Below are 25,890 nucleotides of genomic sequence, written 5' to 3'. Positions count from 1 at the left end.
TAAATTATATAACAATATAATCATTCGAGAAAAAGTTTGCTTAAATCTGAAAACTATATTGTTTAAGAAATGTAAGAAAATATTTTATTATTAAGCTTAATTGACATTAACCAAAATTTATTTAAAGATACTGAATTAAAACAAAAACAAAGAAACTTACCTTCTTATTATAGAAGGCACAAACTGCATTTACCCAGTCCATCAATAACTTCACATTTTCACTATATTGTTCAAACAAACCACTATTCCTTTTGTCTTTTTTCTTATTAATAACAGCATCAGAATGGCATAACACTGTAGACATTGATTTCTTTATACTGTGTGTATATTTTAGAAAGTGAATTTCTTCCTTTAATAGCTCTAAATTAAGGGAAATATCCACCTGAAACAAATAAAAAAGAATAAATACCCTAATTTTAATAGCTCTAAATTAAGGGAAATATCCACCTGAAACAAATAAAAAAGAATAAATACCCTAATTTTTCATATTTTTTATTGTTAATGTTTTATTAGTAATTTATGATTATACATAATAGTGGGATTCATTGTTATATTCATACATACACATAATTTAGTCAATGTCATTTCATAGTACCCCCCTTCTCCCATTTTCCTCCCCTCCTGCCTCTTCCTTTCCTCCCTCGCCTTCCTCTACTCTACTGGTCTTCTATTTTCATGAGATTTCCCCACCCCACCCACCCCCTTTTCTTCCTTTGTTCTCTCTAGTTCCACATCATATGTTACTTTTAACCTACAGAAATTAAAGGATCTATTCTGTATTTTGATCAACTATAGAAGATTAAAAAAAAACTAATCAGAAATTTTTAAAAATCTAAAACTGAAGTTCCCAGAGTGCAGAAATGTCTACACCTTCTTTTAGACAAATAATTCTATCTTTTGTGTATATGTGTGGTGTTGGGGATCAAAACCAGAACTTCACACATTCTAGGCAAGGCAAACACTCTCCTACTGAAGCTACATCCTCACCCCACAATCTACAATGATAGACTATTTAGTAGTTAAGAAAATGAGATTTGGGGCCACACAAGCTTGGGTTCTCATCTTAGTTCCATGTATCAATGATATAAACTTGAGCTTCAATTTCCTCACATGCAAGGGAGACTTAACACCAACCTAATACATGTATGAGAAAGATTAAAATAGAATACATAAAATATTATCCCAGGCCTGAGACAGAATAAATCCTAGTAAGTGGTAGTTATTATTGTTGTTCTTTATTTTATTCAAATTCCTTTTATAAACTAATATCCAAAATTGATAAGAAAAAGTACAAAATGTGCCAAACGTATAATACCTGAAAAGCAAATGCAATTTTCCAAAGCAATGCAAGAGTCTTTTCTCTGTGCCTATCCACAATATCCTTAGATAGGATTGAATTTCCTGCCAATAAAAAGGTAGTCCATTAGCATGATACATGTATATATGTCAATATTCAATGAGGAGAATTAGTGTCTGTTTAGTTTTTACCATGTTCATCACTTAATTGAATTCCTCGTGATTTAAGAATTTCAAGAACAATGTCAACATTGTGTATCTTTTGAAGACGACTTATTGCAGGAATCCTGAGTTTCTTTGAAAGATTCCAGTTCTGTGTGAGAAGTTCCATGGTTCGCCTAGCAGGAAAGAAATTTTCAGATGAATTTGCTATATAATAATATCTATGAAAAAAAACCCACTTCATTTAAAAATAGTTATTACCCACAGAAATCCCAAGAGTTTAAAGGCATTAAGTTCAAGAGGATTCCAAATAACTATCTCAAAACTGTATTGCTCCATAATTAACAAGACGTTATTTCTCATTTTTAATTTTTAAATCTGGAAGTTAAGTCCATGAATAAAATGATAAGAAAGAAAAATGCAACACACACACACACACACAAATATACACATAAACAAAGTTTTTCAGAGAAAGAAAAAAGAAAAGAGGGAAGGAAGTGTAAGAAGGGGACATGTATTAAGGTATGCTATAATCTACACATCAAGCAAGTGCTTTCTTTTCTTACTTTAGTCATCATGGTGAATCCCAGTCAAGGATTGGTGACCCTTTCTTTTTTCTTTTCTTTTTTTTTTTTTTTTTAATAGATGAAGAAACAAAGACCCAGAGGAAGTTAATTAAGCTCTAATTTATCATCATATACCACTATGACAGAAATAAAGAGAGCAACTAAAATCTAGTTTCATCAATTTCCATAGTCATTCTCATTCTCTCTCTCTGTATGTGTGTGGTGTGTGTGTGTATACATATATATTTTACAAACATATTTGAATGCCTACCTAAAAAAGACATGTACTCCAGAGCTTTAATTCAAATTCCTAATATCATCTAGTTTACTAATTATTTACCTACTATATAATAGTCAATATTTCCACAGAAAAAACAAGTCTCAAATAATATTGTATATAACTAAAAGCTGGCAAAATTATTTACAGAACCATAGTTTCTAAAGGTTAGAAAATGATTTAAGATCATTCTAGACCAACCACCCAATCAATGTAGGAAACATTTTTGCAAAGATAGACCAATCCATTACCTGAGACATTAGTGGAGTAATAATTTCCAGGTATTCTAAAGTGACCTCAAGGATCTATGAAACTGTCATTTTGCTGACACTGAACAAAATAGAAATTTGGTATGCAAAATGAATCTCATTATTGGGAGTTCCCAACCAACACATATCACCCATATTTAACATTATTAATTCCTCAGTAAATTCTGTAAAACCAAAAAATATGTCCTTTGTAGAAAAATAGCATTAAACATTAAACTGATCCCTGTTCTTTTTAGAAAGTGACAAAAATAGAAAAGCATGAATTTTTACTTGCTAGGAAACAGATGTAGTGGGGCTTGAATTTATGAAGTAAACAAATTAACCAATTATAAAAATAATGTATACAATATTTTCAGTGAATAATCTAGTCTGTATTGGAAACTGTTCAATGAGAAAAAGCTATAGTAATAGTCAAAAGACTACTAGCTTATGAGAATATTAATCAAGAAAGGAAAGAATGTTCATGAAATTTTAACTTGGATGAAAGGGACATGTATTTTGTTTTTGAGAAGATTCACCCAAATCTAAGGTTCTTTGTCCCAAAAGTGTCAAAGAATTCCTCTATTCTTGTCAAGTAGCCCTTTGACACCTATTTGAACGTCCAACACTGTGAACTGGTTTCTTCTTAAGACCAAGTCTTAATAGAGGCAAATTTTTATACTAAACCACCCTCATCTTCCTGAAACTTTCATTACTTATGCATAGCTATTGCTTTTAAACATAAGATAGCACTTCAAATGCCTGAAGACATTTATGTTTACAATTTTCTTCTCTATTTTATTAAATATTTGTTGCTCCTTCGACTGGTCATCATGAGATACGGATATAAGGATTTTAGTTTACACCTTTGTATCTGATCAAAACCAAGAAGTTAATAAGTATATACAAATAACTTCTTTCCTGATCAGTTAAACTTTAAACCAATTTGAATTTTAGCATGATGACTGCCTCCAAAATTCTGGCTACATCACAGCAATTTAAAATTTGATAGGAAGCTTTACTGTAGTAGAGATATTTATGAAAGTCATTAATTCTAAGCTTCCCATTTTTTTTTTTCCCACTACTGGGGATGGAACCATATTTTAAATTTTAACTGGCTGATTCGAGATTTAAATACACACACACAAAAAAACATATCTAAGCTTTATTAAGAAATCTCACAAAAGTGTTTCCTTGATAAGTAAATAGGAGAGTTCCTTATAAATAAGATAAATGTCTCCAATCCAGAAATTTTTCTAAAGAGATCAACTGAAGTACATGATAAAAGCCATGCCTTCCAAAACTGAAATAAGATCCATTACTAAAACCAAAGCCAATTTTGAGGGATTCCATTTTATTATTGAGAAAATATTCTGTATTTAAAGTCAGGCATCATGAATCTATACACCTATTTTACTCTATAAAACGGGCAAGTCATTCTCTCTCTTCATCTGATTTTAATCAAATTAAACAAAGCAAATGCTACTAAAAACAGTCTCAAATGATAATGGAACTCATGAAGCCATTGTTAATATAAAGTGTATTTAAGTGTTTCAGTTTTTAATTGGTTTCATGCTCTTTTCCACTCCTTTTCTGAGACATTAGTAGTTTCTAACCATGTACTCTAGGGCATGTACTCTAGTCACATGCCAAGAGAAAAAAAAGTGTGATAAGAGACAAGTTTCTGGGCACAAAAGTGATACCATTTGGAAAGAGAATGCTCAATTTTTTCAACCCTAAATTTATTCCATTATGAGAAAGAGCAAACAAAAAAAAATTATAAGTACTGAATATGATTTTCCAAAAAATTCCAGTCTGTCCCATTAAGCAAAATTATTTTATTTCTTATACTTACACAAGACGCACCCCACACTGCAAGTCTACAGCAAGATTTGTAACAGAAAAATCAAATTCATCAAATGGTGTCTGAACGTGGCTAACAGGTAATCCCAATAAGCCAAGGTGACGGGAAAGGTCACCTTCACCACTCAGAAAATCTCGTGAAAAAGCCAGAAGGATTTCTTTACTAGCCTATAAAGAAACAGGTTGCAGATACAATATTTCAATATTATAACCTTTTCCATAATAAAAGCAAACCATTTGAGTCATTTCAAACATATAGACATGAAATAAAATTAATAGTAGTTTAAAAAGTTTGTCAGTTTCATATCACATGGTAATAATGCAAATATATATTTTCAATCTATGATCTCTTTAAAAATTGCTCATAATAATATATTACAAAAACTAGCATCAATTTGATAAAACCCTATAGCAAAATTAGATAAAAAATTTCCCCAAAAATTAATTTCTCAAAAGCATAGTTTAGTTCACTTTCAAATTTAAGAGTAATAATGAGGGCTGGGGATATGGCTCAGTTGGTAGAGTGCTTGCCTCCTGGGGTTCAATCCCCAGCACGGAAAAAATAAATAAATAAATAATAATAATAATATACTAGTGAGAGGTCAACCAACAGAAATCGGGCAAGGCAGAATAACTGATGGGATTCACTGAAGAGACATTCATTCCTATTTTATTACAAAATATTATTCTTTAGAAAATCAATGTTCTTTCTAAATAAAAATATGCCATAAAAGCAATAAAAGTTTTAAAAGGGAAATATAAAATATATAACATAAAATGAAAACTATACCTTGAATTCAGCGTCTTTACAGAAGAGACAAGGATCATGATCAATAAGTCTGGAAATTTTAGCATGATCAAGGAAACAGACCAACAGCAATAACTTTTTCAATGTGAACTTGGACAAAGCTTCTTCATGACCTTAGATAAAACACATGAAAAACATAAATTCATCTACGAAAGACAGGATTCACCTAAAACATGAAAACAATAATATGCTAGTAAAAAACTGGTAGTAAACAAACAAAAAAACCACTATGTGCCTTTCTTTGTGTATTACATATATAAATCCAATAAACCTATACAACAACTCTACATAAGAGGTACCATAATACTTTCAATTCATGGATAAGGAAGATAGGCACATCAGGAGATTTAGCTGGTTTCATTCAACCAACATTTGCAAGTTTCAACCTAGGTGCTACACATACAGTAGCAAAGCATGGCGAATATAATCTGAATAGGATTTAAAACCTATGGTGGGGAGGTGGGGAGAAACAACAAATAGTAATAATAATTATACACAGTGAAGGAGGAAGTGAAGGGGAAAAATGGGAGTAAGGGAAAGGAAGGTAGTGGAACAGACCAACTTAGACTATTTTCTTTAAGAAAGTAAAATGCAAATAGAAACAGGAAGAATAACAAGAAGCCATTTATGCACAGTGTGCAGAAAACGCAGAGGCAGAAATGTTTACCATCTCTATATAGATGAGGAACAGTGGGGTGTCTATAGTCAGCGGCTATATCAGGATTCCAAAGCAAGCGATTCAGAATAAACATAGCCAACCCTGTGACATCACTATTGTCTTCCAAAGATATGAGTTCTCCATAAATTGTCTAAAAACAAAAAATGAAAACTGAAGTCAGAACCATACTACCTCGAAAAAAGAATGAAACACTATTGGAGAAAAGTAGACAACAATCTTCTAAGGAACTGGTGTAATAGTTGATATCCTAAATAGTAAGGAAGTGACACAGTCATTCAGTAAATAACCTTTTTAAACTGTACGAGCATTTTTAAAATGTTTACTGTATACTTCACAAAAAAAAAAAAAGAGCTTAGAACTTAGATAAATTTTTAATTATCTGAAAAGCAGTATTTACATTTACATTTAAAAATTTTCCTTTAAGTTAAAGAATTATAGCTGGGGGCAGTGTATACACCTGTAATATCATTTACTTGAAGGCTGAGGCAGGAGGATCACAAATTTGAGACCAGCCTCAGCAACTGAGCAAGACACGGTCTAAATGAAAGTACAACAGAAACATAATTATTTAAAATTTTATAATAATTAAAATGTAGAAAACCATCTGCAAATCATCTAAGATCTAATAGTTTGAGAAGCTCAGACATGTTTATAATCAATCACAAATATGAAATTAGTTTAACATCAACAGTTATTATTGATTCTAAAATAATTAGAAAAAACTAAAAACATATCAAATATATGCTGTAATCCAACATTGACAAAATAAATGACAGTGTAGAAAAGTATTAAATAATTTCCAAGACAGGGAAATTCATCATTTACTTTTTTTTTTGTCTTCGAAACTTTCTTAAAATCCTCAAACATAGTGCATGCCTGTAATCCCAGCAGCTTGAGAGGCTGAGACAGGAGGATTATGAGTACAAAGCCAGCCTCAGCAATGGTGAGGCACTAAGCAACTCAGTGTAACCCTGTCTCTAAATAAAATACAAAATAGGGCTGGGGACGTGGCTCAGTGGTTGAGTGCCCCTGAGTTCAATCCCTGATACCTGCCACCCCTCTCCCCAAAAAAACCCTCAAAAGTCATCCCCATTTACAGAATACCAAGGTGTGGTGGTAGGTAGAATGTTTTATTTATTTCACAGTTACTGACACCTCCACTCCCTGTAAAAGAATTATACAGTCCTACCATCCGCCATGGACTTATTGTGTCTCTTGTGAGAGGTTAACTTCCTGCCTAATTGTGCTTAGCTATTTAATGTGTTTTGGCCAATAGAATATTAGTGGAGGTGACACAAACTACATTTAAACAGAAGTTTTAAACGACAACTAGGAGCAACTTCTTGTGCTATTGTATGATAGGGTAACAGTAGTTAGCAATAACATACTGTGCATTTCAAAAAGCTAGAAGCATTTTGAAAGATTTTATTATAAAGAAATAAAAAATGTTTGAGGATACAAATATTTAACCTGATTCACACATTATGTAATATGTACATATATTAAAACATAACATGGTACTTCTTTAATATGTACTATTTTATGTTGTTATGTATCAGTTAAAAATAAATTTAATAAATAAACTGATAAATTAAAAAAATAAAAGGGAAATTTAAAACAAATGTTTTACAAGTATCTACCTAACAATATTCCTTTTTACCTTTGCACATATACACACACAAAAGCTATTTCCCAAATTGGAAAGAGTGATTTTCCTCATCAAAATCTACTTCAATTGAGACTCCAGAATTATTTGATATGTGAACCAGAGCAAGTTGACATGTAATTTACGGAATAATGAAAGAGAAAGGGTACCAGCACTGAAAGGAGAAATCTTAGTAATGACACTATCATAGTAAGCTTATTATTTGTTCTTTCTGAATGTCCATTTATTGGTACATAAAATGTAGATTACTGCAAAAGTTCCCTTCAGTTCAAAGACTCTTCTAAAACTTAGAATAAATTGAAATAATAATGAGAGATCTCACATCAGGAAAGTGAGAAATCTAGAAAAAACATAAAAACGTATTGTTAAAAGACTAAAATAAAAGAAAGCACAGAAAACACTTTATTATAAAACCATAATTTTAACAGACAACTTCTAGTAGTTGCTTTTCAATTCTATTAGCTTTAACATTCTAGATATTATTAAGCCAAGTACTATTATGTAAAGAACTCAAATCTGGATGACATTTTTATAAGGATGACTCCATCAAAATAGAAATCAGACCAGAGACCCTGCATCTTATAGAAGAAAAAGTAGGTCCAAATCTTCAACTTGTTGGCTTAGGATCAGACTTCCTTAACAGGACTCCCATAGCACAAGAAATAAAAGCAAGAATCAATAACTGGGATAGATTCAAACTAAATAGCTTTCTCTCAACAAAGGAAACTATCAGCAATGCAAAGAAAGAGCCTACAGAGTGGGAGAATATCTTTGCCACTCATACTTCAGATAAAGCACTAATTTCCTGAATATATAAAGAACTCAAAAAACTCTACAACAAGAATACAAATAATCCAATCAACAAATGGGCTAAGGATATGAACAGACGCTTCACAGAAGAAGATCTGCAAGCAATCAACAAACATATGAAAAAATGTTCACCATCTTTAGTAATAAGAGAAATGCAAATCAAAACTACACTAAGATTCCATCTCATCCCAATTAGAATGGCGATTATCAAGAATACAAGCAACAATAGGTGTTGGAGAGGATGTGGTGAAAAAGGTACACTCATACATTGCTGGTGGGGCTGCAAATTAGTGCAGTCACTCTGGAAAGCAGTGTGGAGATTCCTTAGAAAACTTGGAATGAACCCACCATTTGACCCAGCTATACCACTCCTTGGCCTATACCCAAAGGACTTAAAATCAGCATACTACAGAGATACAGCCACATCAATGTTCATAGCTGCTCAATTCACAATAGCCAGACTGTGGAACCAACCTAGATGTCCTTCAATTGATGAATGGATAAAGAAACTGTGGTATATATATATAATGGAATATTACTAAGCTATAAAGAATGATAAAATTATGGCATTTGCAGGCAAATGGATGAAATTGGAGAATATCATGCTAAGTTAGATAAGCTAATCTCAAAAATCCAAAAGGTGAATAAGCAGATGATGACACATAATGAGGGATGGGAGGGGGACAAAAATGGAGGAAGGAGGGACTGTATAGAGGGAAAAGAGGGGTAGGAGGGGTGGGGGGGAGGAAAAAATAACAGAATGAATCAAACATCATTACCCTATGTAAAACGTATGATTACGCAAATGGTATGCTGTTACTCCATTTACAATCAGAAACAACATGTATCCCATTTGTTTACAATTAAAAAAAATAAAAATAAAAATAAAAAAATAAATAAATAAAATCAGCATACTACAGAGATACAGCCACATCAATGTTCATAGCTGCTCAATTCACAATAGCCAGACTGTGGAACCAACCTAGATGTCCTTCAATTGATGAATGGATAAAGAAACTGTGATATATATATATACACACACACACAATGGAATATTACTCAGCTTATAAAGAATAATAAAATTATGGCATTTGCAGGCAAATGGATGAAATTGGAGAATATCATGCTAAGTGAGATAAGCCAATCTCAAAGATCCAAAAGGTGAATGATCTCACTGATAAGCGGATGATGACACATAATGGGGGGTGGGAGGGGGGCAAGAATGGAGGAAGGAGGGACTGTATAGAGGGAAAAGAGAGGTGAGAGGGGTTGGGGGAATGAAAAAACAATGGAATGAATCAACCATCATTACCCAATGTAAATATATGATTACACAAATGGTATGCTGTTACTCCATGTACAAACAGAAACAACATGTATCCCATTTGTTTACAATAAAAATAAATTAAAAAAAAAAAATAGAAAGTTGGGCTTTGGCTTAGACAGCTGGAAGTTCAATACTTGACCAATTACTGGCATTTTGCAAGTCAACTAATACCTTAGTTTTCACTTTGTTAGAGAAGTAAAAATAATAATATACATCTCATTGAGTTTTAAAGAGATTTAGATAAGAAAATATACTTTAAGCAGCCTAGTCTTTTCATTTATAAGTGTTCAAAAATCAGCTTACTATAAGGAGTCATTATATCCAACACCAAATTATATATATTTAAAAGACTATAGAAGTAGCTGGGCATGGTGGTGCACAACTGTAATTCCAAGTGGCTTGGAAGGCTGAGGCAGGAGGATCACAAGTTTGAGGCCGGCCTTAGCAATTAAGTAAGGCCCTAAACAAGTTAGCAAAACCTTGTCTCAAAATAAAAATTAGAAAGGGCTAGGGGTGTGGCTCAGTGGTAAAGTGCCCATGGATTCAATCTCCAATACCAAAAGAAATAAAAGAAAAAAACTACAGAATCAATTACTCTGTAACAATATGTCAATAATATATAATGGCATGGTCTATTTATCTAATCAGTATTTATTAGTTGACCTTATATTTTACATTTGAAGATGAATCAAGCTCAACACATGACTTTAAAACTTCTATGAGTTGAACCATATTTTAATAAAGAATATTTTAAGTATATAATTGAAAAGTAAATTGTTGAAAAAAACTAAAACATATGCTTACCTCTAAGCCAATTCGAAGCCACAAAGGATTATAGGACAATAGCCAATTCAGGACTTTCTGACGTTCTCCTGAAATATACATCCAAAGAAAATTAAATTCAGATCACTAATTAAATAAAGATGATAAAATTCCATAGAAAAGATATCAGTGGGAAAAAAGAATAATCACTCATATGGACTAAATAGTTTAAATGAAAAATACTTCTATTCTTAAATATACAGGATTATATTTATATATATGAAATTTCAGGCAGAAAAGCAAGTATATTCAGTTTTGAAACATAAAATCTCTTAGGCCTCTATATACAAAGGAAATGCAATCAATGTCTGGAAGAGATAATTTTATTTTTATATTTGTTGCAGCATTACTCATTATAGCCAAGATGTGGAAACAATCTAAGTGTCCACCAAAGAAAGAAAGAATAAAGAAAATGTGTTGTTTCTATATACATAAAGAAATACTATTCGGTGTCTAAGATGAAGGAAATCCTGTCTTTTTTCACAGTGAGGATAGACCTGGAGGGCATTATGTTAAGAGCAATAAGCCAAGTAAGGAAAACAATCACTGTATTATCTCACTTGTACATGGAATCTAAAAACATCAAATTCACAGAAGCAGAGAGAATGGTGGTTGCTAAGGGCTGAGGAGATGCATATCAAGAGGGTACAAAGTTTCATTTCCACAAGATGAATAAGTTCTGGAGATCTACTCTATAGTAGTATGGCGACTATAGTTATCAATGCTGAATTACAAATTTGAAATTTGCTAAGAATACATTTTAAATGTCCTCAATCCATCTCCTACACAAAGGAACTATGTGAGGTGCTGCATATGTTAATTAGCTATATTTGTAGTTATCATCTTTATATATATATATATATTTATATCAACATCAAACTGTATAATTTAAACATAAATAATTTTAATTTATCAATTATACTTCCCTCAATAAAGCTGGGGGCAGGGATGAAATGCAAAATCTCTAGTGTTTTTAAAGAATTAGTAACCTTCTTACCAATATCTTTCCAGAGATGTCTATCCTTTCGAACAATTAACCGCCTAGCTTCAATTTCAACTTCAAGTTTTTTAATAGCTTTAACCATTTTTTCAGAAGTAAATAAAGAGCATGCTGTGCGACGTAATCTATTCAACCTGCACCGTGCAGTATAAGCTCTGAGAGACATTTCATCTTTTGTAGGTGCTCTAGGAACACTTATTTTATGTTGATTCTCCACTCCCAAAAGAAGAGTAGCAGCATTTACTGGGTGAAAAACAAAAGAATGAATGTTCCCGATTAAAAAACATCATACATTCTTAACTTCAGCAATACAATACAACTTAAGATGGTAAAAATGGAATTTCCCATTCCTCCAAGTTTTCTTCTCATAATCTTAAAATATAGTTGCCATCATTCACTAAGTACCTTTGGCCAATATATCTCCACAACCTGTTAGCACTACCTGCAGAATGCATTCCAAATCTACATACTTCTCACAGTTCTACCACCAACATTTTAAACATTAGCATCTCTAATCTAGACCATTAAATGACCTTCTCACTGGCTTCTCTGTTTCCATTCTCTTTATTTATGAAGTGCTGAGGATTGAACCCAGTGCCTCACACATGCCGGGCAAGCGCTCTACCACTGAGCCACAACCCAGCCCTGTCCATTCTCTTTATAAATTAATTTTAAAAAGTTAAATTCCTAAAGAATGTGATTTTTTTAAAAACAATTAATTCGATTTTGAAATGTAATTTAAATTTTTATATAACCCTTTCTCTTAAAATCAGGCTTTATTTCCTTTGGAAGAAAAAGAAAAGTGAACTTAGAGATCATCTAATCCAGACTCTCTTAATGCAGAAACCCTATACATGCTTCTATGACAAATGTGAAACATGGTCTGTTTGAACATTGTAATGATGGGGAAATCACCATTTTGCAAGACGTCCTACACAATGGTTTGACAACTTAAATGTTCATAAGGATTTTTTCCTTATCTAAAATGGATTCCTATAATTTCTATGCAAGAACTGCACAAAATTTAGATTTCCTTCTCTTTCAGAAGAAAATTCTTCAAATGTTTGAGAGTACCATGTTTCTACCTTATCCCACACCCAAGTCTTCTCTTCCAGAATAAACACTGCAATATTTTAAAATTCCATCTGAATCATCTCCCACAGTGTACTATGCAGTGTTCCTACATACTCCTTAAACTAAGGTATTAACAATTGAGTCAATACATTCAAAATGGTCAGGCCACAAAGGACTGCTTACATTAGCTGATAAACTGATATAATGGAAAGCAAAAAGAAAAAGCAAATTTCAGTACTGTTACATATCAACCTAAATAAGAAAAATTACCTATACAATCTTTAGAATATAGGTCAATGAATTAGCAAATTATAAAATAATAAATGAAGCACACATACCCTGTCAACGTTCTGGTCTGCTGAAATAAGAGTATTATTAAATTTAAAACATTAATTTAATATTTACCTTCAGAAATACTTGTTTTAACAGTGAAGTCATCAGGAGTTAATATAAAATTTAGCCACCAAGTGAAACCCTGTTCCTGTTTTTCCTTCCAGCGTTCATCATAAAACATGTTCTTTGCAGCAAATGGCATTGGGTGTCTAGGAATATCTAAGAATACAATTAGATTATTACACAAGAAAATTTCTTGTAAATTACTATATAATATATAGCAAAATTCTTTTTTAACTTTTTCTCAGCAAAGGAAACAATCAGTAATGTGAAGAAAGAGCCTACAGAGTGGGAGAAAATCTTTTCCATGCACACTTCAGACAGAGCACTAATCACCAAAATTTATAAAGAACTTACAAAACTTTACACCAAAAATACAAAGAACCAAATCAATAAATGGGCTAAGGCACTGGGCAGACACTTTACAGAAGATATACAGGAGATTAACAAATGTATGAAAAAGTGTTCAACACCTCTAGTAATTAGAGAAATGCAAATTAAAACCACCCCGAGATTTCATCTTACTCCAATTAGAACCGATAATATCAAGAACACAAACAATAATAGATGTTGGCATGGATGTGGGGAAAAAGCACACTCATACACTGATGCTTGAACTGCAAATTGGTGCAGACACTCTGTAAAGCAGTATAATCCCTCAGAAAACTTGGAATGGACCCACAATTTGACCCAGTTATCCCACTCCTCGGTTTATACCCAAAGGACTTCAAATCAGCATACTACAATAACACAGTCACATCAATGTTTATAGCAGCTCAATTCACAATAGCTAGATTGTGGAACCAACCTAGATACTCTTCAATAGATGAATGGATAAAGAAACTATGGTATATATACACAATGGAATATTCTTCAGCCATAAATAAGAATAAAATTATGGCATTTGCAGGTGAATGGATGGAGCTGGAGAATATCATGCTAAGTGAAATAAGCCAATTCCAAAAAACCAAAGGCCAAATGTTTTCTCTGATAAGTGGATGATGATACATATGAGAGTAGTGGGATAGGAGTAAGAGAAGAATGGAGGAATTTTGGATTACGATTATGTAGAGGGAAGTGATGGGGGGAGGGGGTGCGGGTTTGAAAGATGGTGGAATGAGACAGACATCATTACCCTATGTACACGTATGATTACACAAATGGTATGAATCTACATTGTGTACAACCATAGAAATGAAATGATATACCCCATTTGTGTACAATGAATCAAAATGCAGTCTGTAAAAATAAAAAGAAAAAAGAAAGTTCTTTTTTTACTAGTAAAACCATAGTTAAAACACTGAACAATATCTATTTGTCTTTCACTACTTGCTGCAAAGATTTGAAAACATTTTGGGTATAAAATGTGATCAAGCAAAATGGAAAGAAGTAAAACAAAATTCCCTGATTATTTATAAATTCTAAACTACCACGAGGCAATTTCAGTAAAGTCTGAAAGAATATCTTAATTATAATTTGCATACACACTTTAAAAATTCTTCAAGGCTTTTATTCAAATAAAAAATAAACTCATTTCCATTTGAAATGAAATTAATGCTTCATCCCATGTTACTTTTTCAGATAGTTTAAATATAATAAGCACTTACCTGCTTTTAATGGTTTTATGAAGGTCAAATTAGACTGTGCCACAGCAACAATAGGTTTTATCCTTTTATTTGTTTTAGAAAAAGGAGTTTTGAATGCCAGTGAATCTAAAATACATCAGAAAACAAAATTAATAGCATTAAAAAATAAAATTCCCAAAGTTGGTAGTTCATTGAAAGTTAAAAGTATGAGTTCTTCATAATCACATTCATTTAGCAAATACTTCATAACTACTATCCTCCAGATACTAATGCTATGAACTTAGTGGTCAATGAAACCAACACCTGGAATTTACAGACCAAAAACCACATTTAAGTTTTGTCTATAGACTTTACAGTCCAGATTCAACCACAACTTACTGTGTGCATATATTCCAGACTGTGCTAGGTATAGGGAAAACACAGAATGGAACGATACTGTCACAGCCTATAGGCAGTTAAGCCTAGTATGGAAGAAGTTTAAAAGGGGTATAAAAGACCTTCTAGATGAAAATATACATGTGCTAACTCATAAAATGAATATTAAGCAGAAGGAATATGGCCTGCTGACAAAACTATAAGAAGGCTAAAACAAAGAATACATATGAAAAATGAAATAAAAGAAGTTGGAAAAGGAAGAGTTCAACAATATTAATAACAGTGGCAGCTAATAATTGAAAATATTATGCCAAGAACTATCAAATATCAATCTTTCACACAACTATCACAATAAATCTATGAAAGGAGTACTATAATTATTCAAAATTCACATAATTAGGATACTGGGGCTGAAAAATCACACAAGTTAGGAAGCAGTAGGGATTTGAACTAGGTAGTTAAGTTCTAGAGCCTGCACTATTATTAAGTTTGAATCACCCTCCATACCAGTAATAGATTTTTTTCTAAGAAATAACACCTTTATCTTTATTTTAGAAAATAGTATGAGCAAGAAAATGAATGAGGTCATGACTAAAGACAGAAAACTATAAGGCAGTTGTTACCCAAGTTAGATATGATAAAACAATTTTTAACAAAGGTAATGGAAACAGAGTTGTTTTATTAGTGGAAACAATAAGTCTTAATACCATCTCACTAGGAAAATGATGAAGAATGAGAACAGTCTGATTCCCAGGTATATAGCTCACATGATTAACAAATGGCAAGTGATCACAAAGGAAAAGGCAACAGAATTCATAGTAGCAAATACCTATGGAAGTAGCAGTTCACGCTCTTAAAAGCAAGTTGTCACACCAGCATATTCTGCTACTAAATGTAAGCATCTTTCCTAATTAGAGCAAACTATAGCCCATGTGAAAAATTCAGCACAATCTGCTTTTATGAACCATAAGCATAGTTTTTATATTTGTCAAAGACTGGGGGAAAAAAATGAAGTGAATAATATTTAATGACATAAAAACTACATGAGGGCTGGGGATTTAGCTCAGTTGGTACAGTGCTTGCCTTGCAAGCACAAGGCCCTGGGTTCAATCCCCAGCATTGCAAAAAAAAAAAAAAAACAAAAACTACACGAAATTCAAATTTCAGTACCTATAAATAACAAATTATTGGGACATAAACACTCATTGATTTGCACATTGTTGATGGCAGAGTTGAATAGTTGTGATAAAGATATGGCCTGCAAAGCCTAAAATATTTATTATCCTGAACCATTAAAGAAAAAGGGCTGGGGCTGGGGCTGTAGCTCATTGGTAGAGCACCTGCCTAGCATGTGTGAGGCACTGAGTTTGTCCTCAGCACCACATAAATAAAGTTATTTTTTAAAGTATCAAAAAAAGCCCTTAAATTAAAAAAAAAAAAAAAAAAAAAAAAAAAAAGCTGCTTACTCTGGTTTTAGAGGAATCTCAAATTTATACCTATTAAAGTTATCACTTTCTTTTTATTTGAACATTTAAAACATACTAGGGAGACTCATTCTGCAACCTAGAACAAGACCCTCTTTCTTGAAATCATTTTATTCATTAGGAAGCCTTCACTGGCACCTTCTCACACTCTTGGCCATTCATACACCTTTGCTTCTGCACTTCAATAATTCCCTGGGCAGTGTTTAATCATTAAAACTGAGAGTAACTTGATGATACAAATTATATTTTTCCCCTGAGAAAACAAAGTCTAAACAATGTATAAACACTTAATATGTGCCTTATTAGTGTTGAATAAATGTATCTGGAGAATTGCCTTCTTGCTCTGTTTTTCTATGTTTATCAGAAGAGAAAGAAGCTAGAGCAGTTCTTAGTGAATTACTGGCTCTCATATGGCCTCATAAATCAAAGTGTTCTAAATCTAGCAAAGAGGCTCAACCAGGTAGCTGCCTCAAAAACAGATTTAAGTGTCAAACAATTCAGTGGCCTTTGTTCATTCATTCATTTACTAATTCATTCTGTTCATCATTTATTGTATACCTTGCAGGAGATCAAAATGGTATGTTCCTTATAATTTGTTATCTGATCAGAACATATCTACACAAAACAGTAAAGCAAAGAACTAGAACTAACAGGTAGGTACAAGATGTCACATAAGCTGTATTTAGTTTGTAAGGGACTATAACTAGAGGGAAATTCATTAGAGAACAGTATTAACAAAAGTTGGTTAGGATACTTGAAATATAGGATTGAATTAATGAGAGAAAAACATGAATGTTAGTAAGAGACAGAATGGCAAGAAGACTACCACATGGCTAGCATGTTGTCAAATAAAAAGATATCTGGCTAGATAAACAGAGATTACATAACTGATGACCTTAAATTACAGAATAATAATTTTGTAAATCATCTAATAACAATATAGTCACTGGAGTTTCTGAAACAGGGGAGAAAAACACTACATATTGGAAAATTAGAGGAGTTATTTTAATAACTATATACATTGGCACAGCAGAACTTTGAGGTGAATCCCATTGTGCCATCACTATAATCCTTGTTCATTACCCCAAATAAAAAAAACTTTTATTTAGCTTTTCTTCCACTTAAATCCCAATAGTTTAGCAAGATATGGTGGAAAAAAACATTTACATTGTAGCTAGGTAAACCTGAGTTTAAACTGTGACTCTAAATATTCAGTAGTTCTTGAGAACCTTGGTCAAGTTACTGTTATGAACTTGATATGATAAGTGAATTGGAGAAGGTCATTCTAGTTAGAGAAAACAACAACTGAAAATACTCTGAGGACGAGTATATTTGAAGTTCCAAGGACTATAAGGAAGCCAAAGTGGTAAAAAACAGAGTGAGAAAGGGAAAGAAAAAAGTAAGAGTAGAGGCTGGAAAGTCAATAGGTGATAATATAGATCTTATAAGGCCCTGTAAACCATTGTAGGAATTTTGGCTTTCATTGCAAAAGTCATTAGATGGTATGGAACTGAACAGGCCAAGGCTCTAATATTTAAAAAATAGCTATGTAGGTATATACAGACTATAGAAAAGTCAAAGGTGAAAGCAAGGAGATCTGTTTGCACATCCTACAATGACAAACACTGGCCCAAACAGTGTCATTCAAACTGGTAAATGAGAAATGATCAGATTATAAATATATTTAGAGGAAAGAGAAAACTGAGTTTAGAATCAGATCTGCATTTGAGTTTTTAGAGAAAGGATGAGAGAAAAACACAAAGACAATTCCATGGCTTTGGAATTGTCAATATTGAGAAATATAGACATATCATTTACAGAGATGGGAAATGAAAAAGAGGAGGATCTGTTGTGGGAATGGAGACAGCAAGGATTTGGCTTTGCATGAATTAAATAATGAATATTACTATACAGCCAAGTAGAAATATTATATGTTGAATATATGAGTCTACACATAAGAGGTCCATCCTGAAGAAATATATGTGGGAGGTCTACATTATAGAGAGTATTGAAAGCTATGATATAGGATGAGATCATTAAGAGAATGAGCAAAAATATGAAAATGCTCGATGACTAGCCCTTCATAATCCAAAGAGTAGGGGAAATAAAAAACTTTCCACAAAGAAAACTGACAGGGAGCAGTCAATGAAGAAGGAAGAAAACCAAGGGAATGAGAATGGCAAGATAAAATGTTCCAAGAAGGTAGAGGTTCAAAGCTCCAAACTATTGCAAACAGTTCAGGATGAAGATTGAGAAACAGCTTGGTGTGACGGTGCACACCTGTAATCCCAACCGTTTGGGAGGCTAAGGCAGGAGGATTGAGAGTTCAAAGCCAGCCTCAGTAACTAAGAGAGACCCTAAGCAACTCAGGAAGACCCTGTCTCTAAAATTAAAAAAAAGGCTGGGGATGTGGCTCAGTGGTTTAGTATCCCTGGGTTCAATTCCTGGTACCAAAACAAAGATTGAGAAATAATCACTGGATTTACAATGTGGAGCTCACTGACTATTTATCCCTTCAGCCTATGCTCCATGCTTATGTTGCTTGTTTTCTTTTAAGCAGAATTCCTTAATAGAGTCAATATTCTCTTTTCACTGAGTTATGTACTGATGAATATAATTTTTTGCATATAGGTTATACTGAATTAAAAGTTATTTTCTGAAGTAAAATATCATTTTGAAAGAAGCTTTTGTTAGCTGGTTCCAATCTATCTCCTATTTGTTGAATGCACTTCAATCAGTTTTGGCTATTTTATTGAAACTTTTCTTGTTAAGGTCAATGACAATGGGTTTATTGGTATATAACCCCTAGTAAATAAAAAAGCATCTGTATTTCTAGTCCCTCAATGAAATAGGAAACAGGTAATTGGCTTGGATGAGGATCAGAATACTGACTTATTACCTAGAGTAGAACCCCAGCTTTATCACTTACTGACTCTACAAAATTGGGCAAATTACTCAATTCTCAATGCATCTAGTTCCTCATTTGTAAAACTGTACTATAGGTAAAAATAACATTTACTTCATATGAATGTTGTAAATATTCAAAGATGTAACAGTAAAGTACTCATAACTAGGTCTGACAGAGAAAGAATTCAGTAAATGTTAGCTACTATTATCAGTCGTGAGACAGGAGGAAACAGAGGCTTCAGAAGAAGAGGTTGAGATACCCTATGGCAAAGTCAATAAGCCAGGAAAATAGAGCCATAAAAAGATTTCAGGGCTTATTTGGGGTTCACAGTCATAAAGAACAACCCACAACGTTCAGGCACAGAGTAGGCAAAGTTAGACAGGATTGGAGTTGGAATTTGCTGGGCAAGGACAATGAAGGGAAATGAAGGCTGAGGAAGTACTTAGGATGAACTGTGGAATTCAATCTAAATAAGGAAAGACAGCTATGTCAGAGGTGAGGGCCACGGAAACAGTGGTGGATTAAAGAACTGTAGATGTACAAAGGGTATAAAATATGTTAAGTAGGGTTCTAGAGAAAATGTGGAACTCATAGATATAGTAACTAGAAATTGAGATACTTTTAGGAGATCCAGGCCTAAGGAGATTGGAACTAAATTGTCAGAGTATTAGAAGGATCTTTTGGAAGGATTTTGAAATCATAATAATAGTTGTTTTAGAAAAAACATAATGAGGAAGATTCAAAATTTTGAGAGCAAATCATTCTCTGCAAAAAGGAAAGATACAGGTGGGAAAGTCTGAAAAATGAGACTTAAGCTGTTTTGTTATTTTCTTTTTGCTTATTTTTAAGGGAACAAGGATATTAGTTTGGAAATAGATAAAAGAAAAAAAGTAGATATTAGAAGATTCCGCAGGAGGTCCAAAGTCATAAAAGTAGGAGAGAATGCAGACACAACTTGAGAGGGTTGTAATGAAAGCATTGTTGTCAGGACAAGGTCAGGCTTCAGCAGGGTAACAAGGTAGGAGAATGTCTGCAAAGAAGTGCTAGTGAACAGAGTCCAAAGGGTACAGAAGGGTTTACAGAACTGGAGAAAGGAAATGGTTCAAATTGGGGATGTTCAAAGAGAAATGAGATATGTGGTGTATTTCTTAGGAGTCCTAGAATTCTTTCAAATTAACTGGTAAAATACCTAGTGTGGGTTGTTTTCCTGCGTGGACCTTGATTGTCAGAAGAGATAATTTGGGTTAAAAGTGTGTGATGGGATTAATCCTGTCTGCTTCTGAGGCAGTGTGATAAAGATGTGAATAATAGAAAAGGAAAAATGTTCTTCCCTAAGGAATGGAGAACTCTAGGGACTTATCTTCATTTCTAATTGGTGGCTGGGCAGAGGCTGAGAGAAAGTAAGGTCATTAGGAGCACAAGACATGCAAAGGTCTTTCCTACAATTCTTCAGATGGTACTATGTAGGCCAGAAACTTCACTGGGCCTTCCAATTAGGGCATGGACTAAGGCAAGGCAAGTCAAGTACTCTCTTTGGGTATAAAACTTAAGGAGGTACCAAAAAAAAAAAAAAAAAAAAAAAAAAATCAAATTGCAGAAAATTCACAAATAAAATACCAAAAGTTTAACAGACAAGATTGCAACTATTTCAGAAATTAGTTCCACACTATGTTTGTTCTGTCTTCTACTAAGCAATTTGGCAGATGAAAAGTACAAGTTAATACAAGCTTATCAAAGCAGATTTACTAAACCAAAACAGAAAATATATCCTTTATAGGTATACTTTCACTAGAGATTTTATAAGTAATACTCACCAGGTTTCTTCTTAAGGCTTAATTTCTCCCTGTTGCTAGTATGTTTTGAGATGGGTGTTGTCATCTTTTTTATTTTTTTAACAGTTGATGTTTTAGATTCCAAGGGAGAAAAGTGGATTCTTTTGATTTTGTGTACATTCACATGTTCTGTAATAGCAACCTTCACATTTGTATCTTCCATGTTTCCATCAATTTTTCTTTTACAGGCAACTAAAGCTGTCGTTGAAGTAGTTATTTCACTTTTATAACACTTAGGTTTACTTAATACTGAATCGATAATTGGAAGATGAGAATGTAAAGCTTCTTTTTCTTTTGGGTGATCTATTACTTTTTCACAGTCACCTACTGTACTGTTGAGAGATCTTTTTGCTTTTGGTTTATTAATTTCAGTTTGCTTTTCTCTGGCAATGGTGGGCTTCCTTTTAGTAACAGTGGTAGAAAGTATGGGGCGTCTCTTATGTTGCTTATTAAGGTTGTAACTAGACGCATCTTGAACTGCAGAAAATTTAGGATGAATTTGTTTTGTAAAATTGTAGTAATTTGACTTCACTTCTACAGGTTTTAGTTCTTCAAAATTAAGTTTGGGTGTTTTTGAACCCTGACATTCAGGACTACATGGCAAAACTTCATTTTTTCTCCAGTGTTGAGGAGACTGGGCATTCTGAGAATTTTTGTTTGGTAATGATGATACTTCACATGTTTGCTGAGAAGTATATATATGTGCCATGTTATCTTTTACAAACTGATTTGGGGATAAAATGGGATTAACTGAGTCTGACTCTAGATTCTGATTTATTCCATAATTATCATTTATGAAAGAATCTGGACTTAAAATTGTTCTGTAAATTTCATGTACAGTTTTGGATTCCAAATTCACAGACTCTGAATTATCTTTTGTAAGTCTATCTGATGAAAGAAATGTCACTAACCCTATTTCATTATTAGTTGCATGACTGTTATTTACAAAAGAATCTGGACTTAGAAAATTTCCTTGACTTTGTATAATGTTCAAAGTTGAAGAACAGTTTGGAGTCAGAATAAGTTTACTATTCTCCTCACTTTGAAAGGAAGTTTCAGTTATGACTTCCTCATTAAAATTAAAATCTTTTGAAATGGTGGCACCTTCTACTTTTAACTGTTCCTCATTTCCACATCCAAGAAGAGATGAGTAGGTAGTAGACCGACGTACAGAAAGTGGCAAGCAAATTTCACCATGACATTCTTGGAAAGCAGGGCTAATAGGTGATATAGGTATTTTATTTTCTTCAAGCGTTAAAGAACTATTTTCTGTTGGAGAACAGCCTTCATTCATAGCCAAATTTTCACATGCCTGGAGTGGGCTCCTAATTCTGTCAACTTTTTGAGAAACACAAAATGTTTTGTTAACATTTTGACCATTTGAAATTTTTTTGTTATGACTTGAAGAGGCTGAATTTTTCTTTTTATTAATGGTATTCCAAAGACTCCTCTGTAAAAATAAGCAAAATAAAATGATGAAACTGAAAACCACTGAATATTAGTTAATAAGAAATTTATGTTACTTCAGGCCTGTCATCAAAATAATTTTTACATATTACTAAACATTTTCTTGGAGTAAGTTACAGAATGATTAAACTTACCTTTTTCTTTTTCAGCTCTTCTGCATTTCCTAGTAATATGGCTTGGTGTTTCAGAACATCATTTACAAGAAATGTCACAATTTCTCTTACTCGGCCTTCTTTCAATGGCGTCCAGTTAACAGAAATAACCATTTTTTCTTTAGGCTACAATCCAAAGAATACACTTTAAATGATTACAACAATATAATTAAAATAATCAAAGCATAACATGCAACTTAGGACTCCAAACCCTAAGAGCATATGGTAAGTGAAATACATTTTTCCTACCTGAACTGTGCATTTCATTATAAAGAAAAAAGTCACTAGCACTAACAGGGTTCATAATGACATAAAATTATAATAAAATCTAACTATATGAAAGCAATCGTCTTCAGATCATTTTAATTGAGTGGTTTTCAAAAATTGAAATGTCTACTCTTATATGTATAGTACTTCTAGTTCAAATATAATGGCACTGTATCACAAAGACTTTGCGGAAAAAGAAATATAAAGATGATCAACTAAATTCCCTCTTTCCACAAACTCCTCTACAGTCCACATTGTAATGCTGATCTTTGTTAAACAATTTGTATGTTTCAGGCACAATTGCAAGTATCTCATAGAACTGGTTAACAATTCACATTCCTAGGAAGCAGGTACTATTATGTACGTTTTATATATGAAGTGATCAATGTCTAGAAACTTTGTCCAAGTCATGCAGCTAATAATTAGAACCCAGGCAGTGTGGTTCCACAGTTTGACTTCAACATTTATACCATACAGCCTGGCAGGTAGAATCTGCTAAACCCTGACAGGACAAAACAACAATAACAAACAAACAAACGAAGGCTTGGCTGTTTGTCAAAGGAAAAAAGACAAGTTTTTGTTTGAAAAGTGAATCTATATAATATCATAAACAGTTTGTTTTAGAAAATACAAATAGAGAATCTTCATAAAACAATTTATTCTGAAAACAAGAACCTTACTTCTACATTATAACAAAAAAGAATAAGTAAAAGTATTATGTATACAGAAGTCTATCTTTCCATAGCAAGAAAAGCAGTCATTCATAAACAAGAACAGACAGGTTTTGAAGTACAGATGAGCCACTAGTGACATAGAGGGCAATGGAACTCAGATTAAAATTACTACTCCTAACCTTATGAAATGGTGATTAGCCAACTAGTTCAGACCCCCTCAGTTAATGATTTCATGCTTTCCAAGGTCCTACTCAATGAAAAGGGCACAGCAGTCAAAATAAAAACAAATTTTCTGTTTTGTGGTGATGGGAATGGGACCCGTACTCTGAACAAAGCAGGCTGTAAAAATTGTGAGGGACTTTCTTGAAATAAAGGTCATAAAATTAAATTGAATGCACTCTTACAACGACACTGACAGCAAGAGAATAAAATTCAAAACTGCACCTATACACCACACATACATATTAAGGACTACCCTAAGGAACTTCATTTTGGCTCTTTGGTGGACCATTTAGCCAAAACAAAATTCACCATTTCACCAGAAAAAGTAGTTACTCTAAGGATACATATGGAAACTAAAATTATATGAAGATGATAGATAGGAAGCAGTAATTTAAAAAACTTCAACCAATATACTCTTAAAAAACAGGATGTTCAAAAGTGCCATCTATTAGTTTAGAACACCAAAAGCATTTCACAATACCTAGAGTATACGTTTAAATGCCTGAATTTTTCACATAGTTTATTTAAAATGCTGTAAAAGATAAGTAGGCACGCCTTGGTGCTGTCATCGCCCTAGTAACTGAATGCCCTAGGGTTTTATGTGTGTGTCAAGGGCCACCCACGCTCTGCCTTTATCTCTAAGGGTAATTTTGTCGTTTCTTTTCCATGTCTCAGCCTCCAGAGGAAGGTGGCAGGAAGGACCGAGAAGCAGAGTGCCAGGCCCAAGACACACCCTCTCCCCACCACTCACCTGCAACACGAAGCAGCGCTGAGACACGCTGAAGCCTAGGTCCGCGGCCGGGAAATGGGAAATCTCCACCTCAGCCACCTCCACGTTGGGGTTGTGCAGGACCAGGGGCAGCGTCCGCGAGGCCCCCAGGCGGACATCCCCGAAGCAGAGGAAAGGCGACCTGCAGAAGTGGCTGAGGGACAGCACCGGCGGGGAAGCCGCCTCCTCCTCGGCCGCGGGGCCCCGCTGCCCCGCGGGCGGCCTGCGTTCGGTAGGGCTCACCTCCCAGCAGGTTCGCCCCATTCGCCCGGTCGCCATGGCAGCTCCAGACCCCGCTCCGGCAGCCTTCCCCAGCTCCTTCCTGGCTGCTCCGGAGCAGGGACGCCCGACCGACGCTGACCGCCTCACCCGCGCGACCGTGGAGATGGTAGGAGAGAATTTACCCTGCTTTCTTTTCCAGTAGCCGACACGCTAGGAGTAAAGGATACCCACCCACAAACTCCCAAACTCAAGCTGAGAAGCAAAACTAGTCCTGCCTTTTGCCTCCGTTTAAATTTTTCGTCTCCACCAATGAGCACCTCTGCGCTCCGCCTACAGCACCAGAGGGCCAATCAATGAGCAGCAGCTCCCGGCCAATGAAACCGCAGCGCCTCGTTTAAATGATTGCATCGGCCGACCGGCCGTCACTCTTTGCAGAGGAGATGAAATGGCAGCGGAAACCTAGCGAACTCCGAAGCTGTGGTTCAGGATTGAAATTGCCTTTAGAGTTTGTAAACAGGTTATGATAAAGGGAAGATAGTAACAGCATTGCCACAGTAAATGTAGGAATTATTGCGGTTACTTGGCACAGCCATAGGTAAAACCGTTGAGTGGGCAAAACCCGCCCAGAATTATATTGAACTTTACTTTCGCGATTTTCTGGGCTAAATTGGAAGAATATAAAGACAATTAGATTGACAGTTTGTGTAAACATGCTTATTTTAATGACTGGTCATTGCAGGAGCTCACTACATGTACATGCTGTTTCTTACCTCTGGATACTGGGAGCAATAATCCATAAATGATGGTTTTGATAGACAATTCTCTTGACAAACGTCTAATTTTTATAATATAAATATTTTTTTGTAATGATGATCTTAGCCCACATATTACTGTATGTCAGGAACAGTTTCAAGCCCTTTACATATTTATCCCAAACTTGG

The 25,890-nt window shown here is 33.9% G+C and overlaps 1 protein-coding gene across 3 annotated transcripts in view; it reads right to left on the bottom strand.

Moving 5' to 3' along the window:
• Aspm (assembly factor for spindle microtubules) overlaps nucleotides 1-25,147 on the bottom strand; it is a 59,333-nt gene extending 34,186 nt beyond the window's left edge. For all 3 annotated transcript variants that reach the window (XM_047521778.1, XM_047521779.1, XM_047521780.1), the window contains exons 1-13: nucleotides 24,710-25,147; nucleotides 22,778-22,921; nucleotides 21,159-22,626; nucleotides 14,599-14,703; nucleotides 13,004-13,150; nucleotides 11,522-11,767; nucleotides 10,507-10,574; nucleotides 5,888-6,029; nucleotides 5,203-5,333; nucleotides 4,405-4,580; nucleotides 1,489-1,634; nucleotides 1,316-1,401; nucleotides 161-382 (exon numbers count right to left, since the gene is read on the bottom strand). In XM_047521778.1, coding sequence (XP_047377734.1) covers nucleotides 161-382; nucleotides 1,316-1,401; nucleotides 1,489-1,634; nucleotides 4,405-4,580; nucleotides 5,203-5,333; nucleotides 5,888-6,029; nucleotides 10,507-10,574; nucleotides 11,522-11,767; nucleotides 13,004-13,150; nucleotides 14,599-14,703; nucleotides 21,159-22,626; nucleotides 22,778-22,921; nucleotides 24,710-25,006 — 3,378 coding nt within the window. In that variant the 5' untranslated portion in view covers nucleotides 25,007-25,147. The remainder of the gene's footprint in view (nucleotides 1-160; nucleotides 383-1,315; nucleotides 1,402-1,488; nucleotides 1,635-4,404; nucleotides 4,581-5,202; nucleotides 5,334-5,887; nucleotides 6,030-10,506; nucleotides 10,575-11,521; nucleotides 11,768-13,003; nucleotides 13,151-14,598; nucleotides 14,704-21,158; nucleotides 22,627-22,777; nucleotides 22,922-24,709) is intronic.
• Nucleotides 25,148-25,890: the final 743 nt, after the last annotated feature.

The sequence above is a fragment of the Sciurus carolinensis genome, chromosome 12 (genome assembly GCF_902686445.1).
Source record: "Sciurus carolinensis chromosome 12, mSciCar1.2, whole genome shotgun sequence".
In the NCBI taxonomy this organism is placed as follows: domain Eukaryota; kingdom Metazoa; phylum Chordata; class Mammalia; order Rodentia; family Sciuridae; genus Sciurus; species Sciurus carolinensis.
Note: the sequence above shows the minus strand (reverse complement) of the source record. Positions and strands in the feature narration are given on the sequence as shown.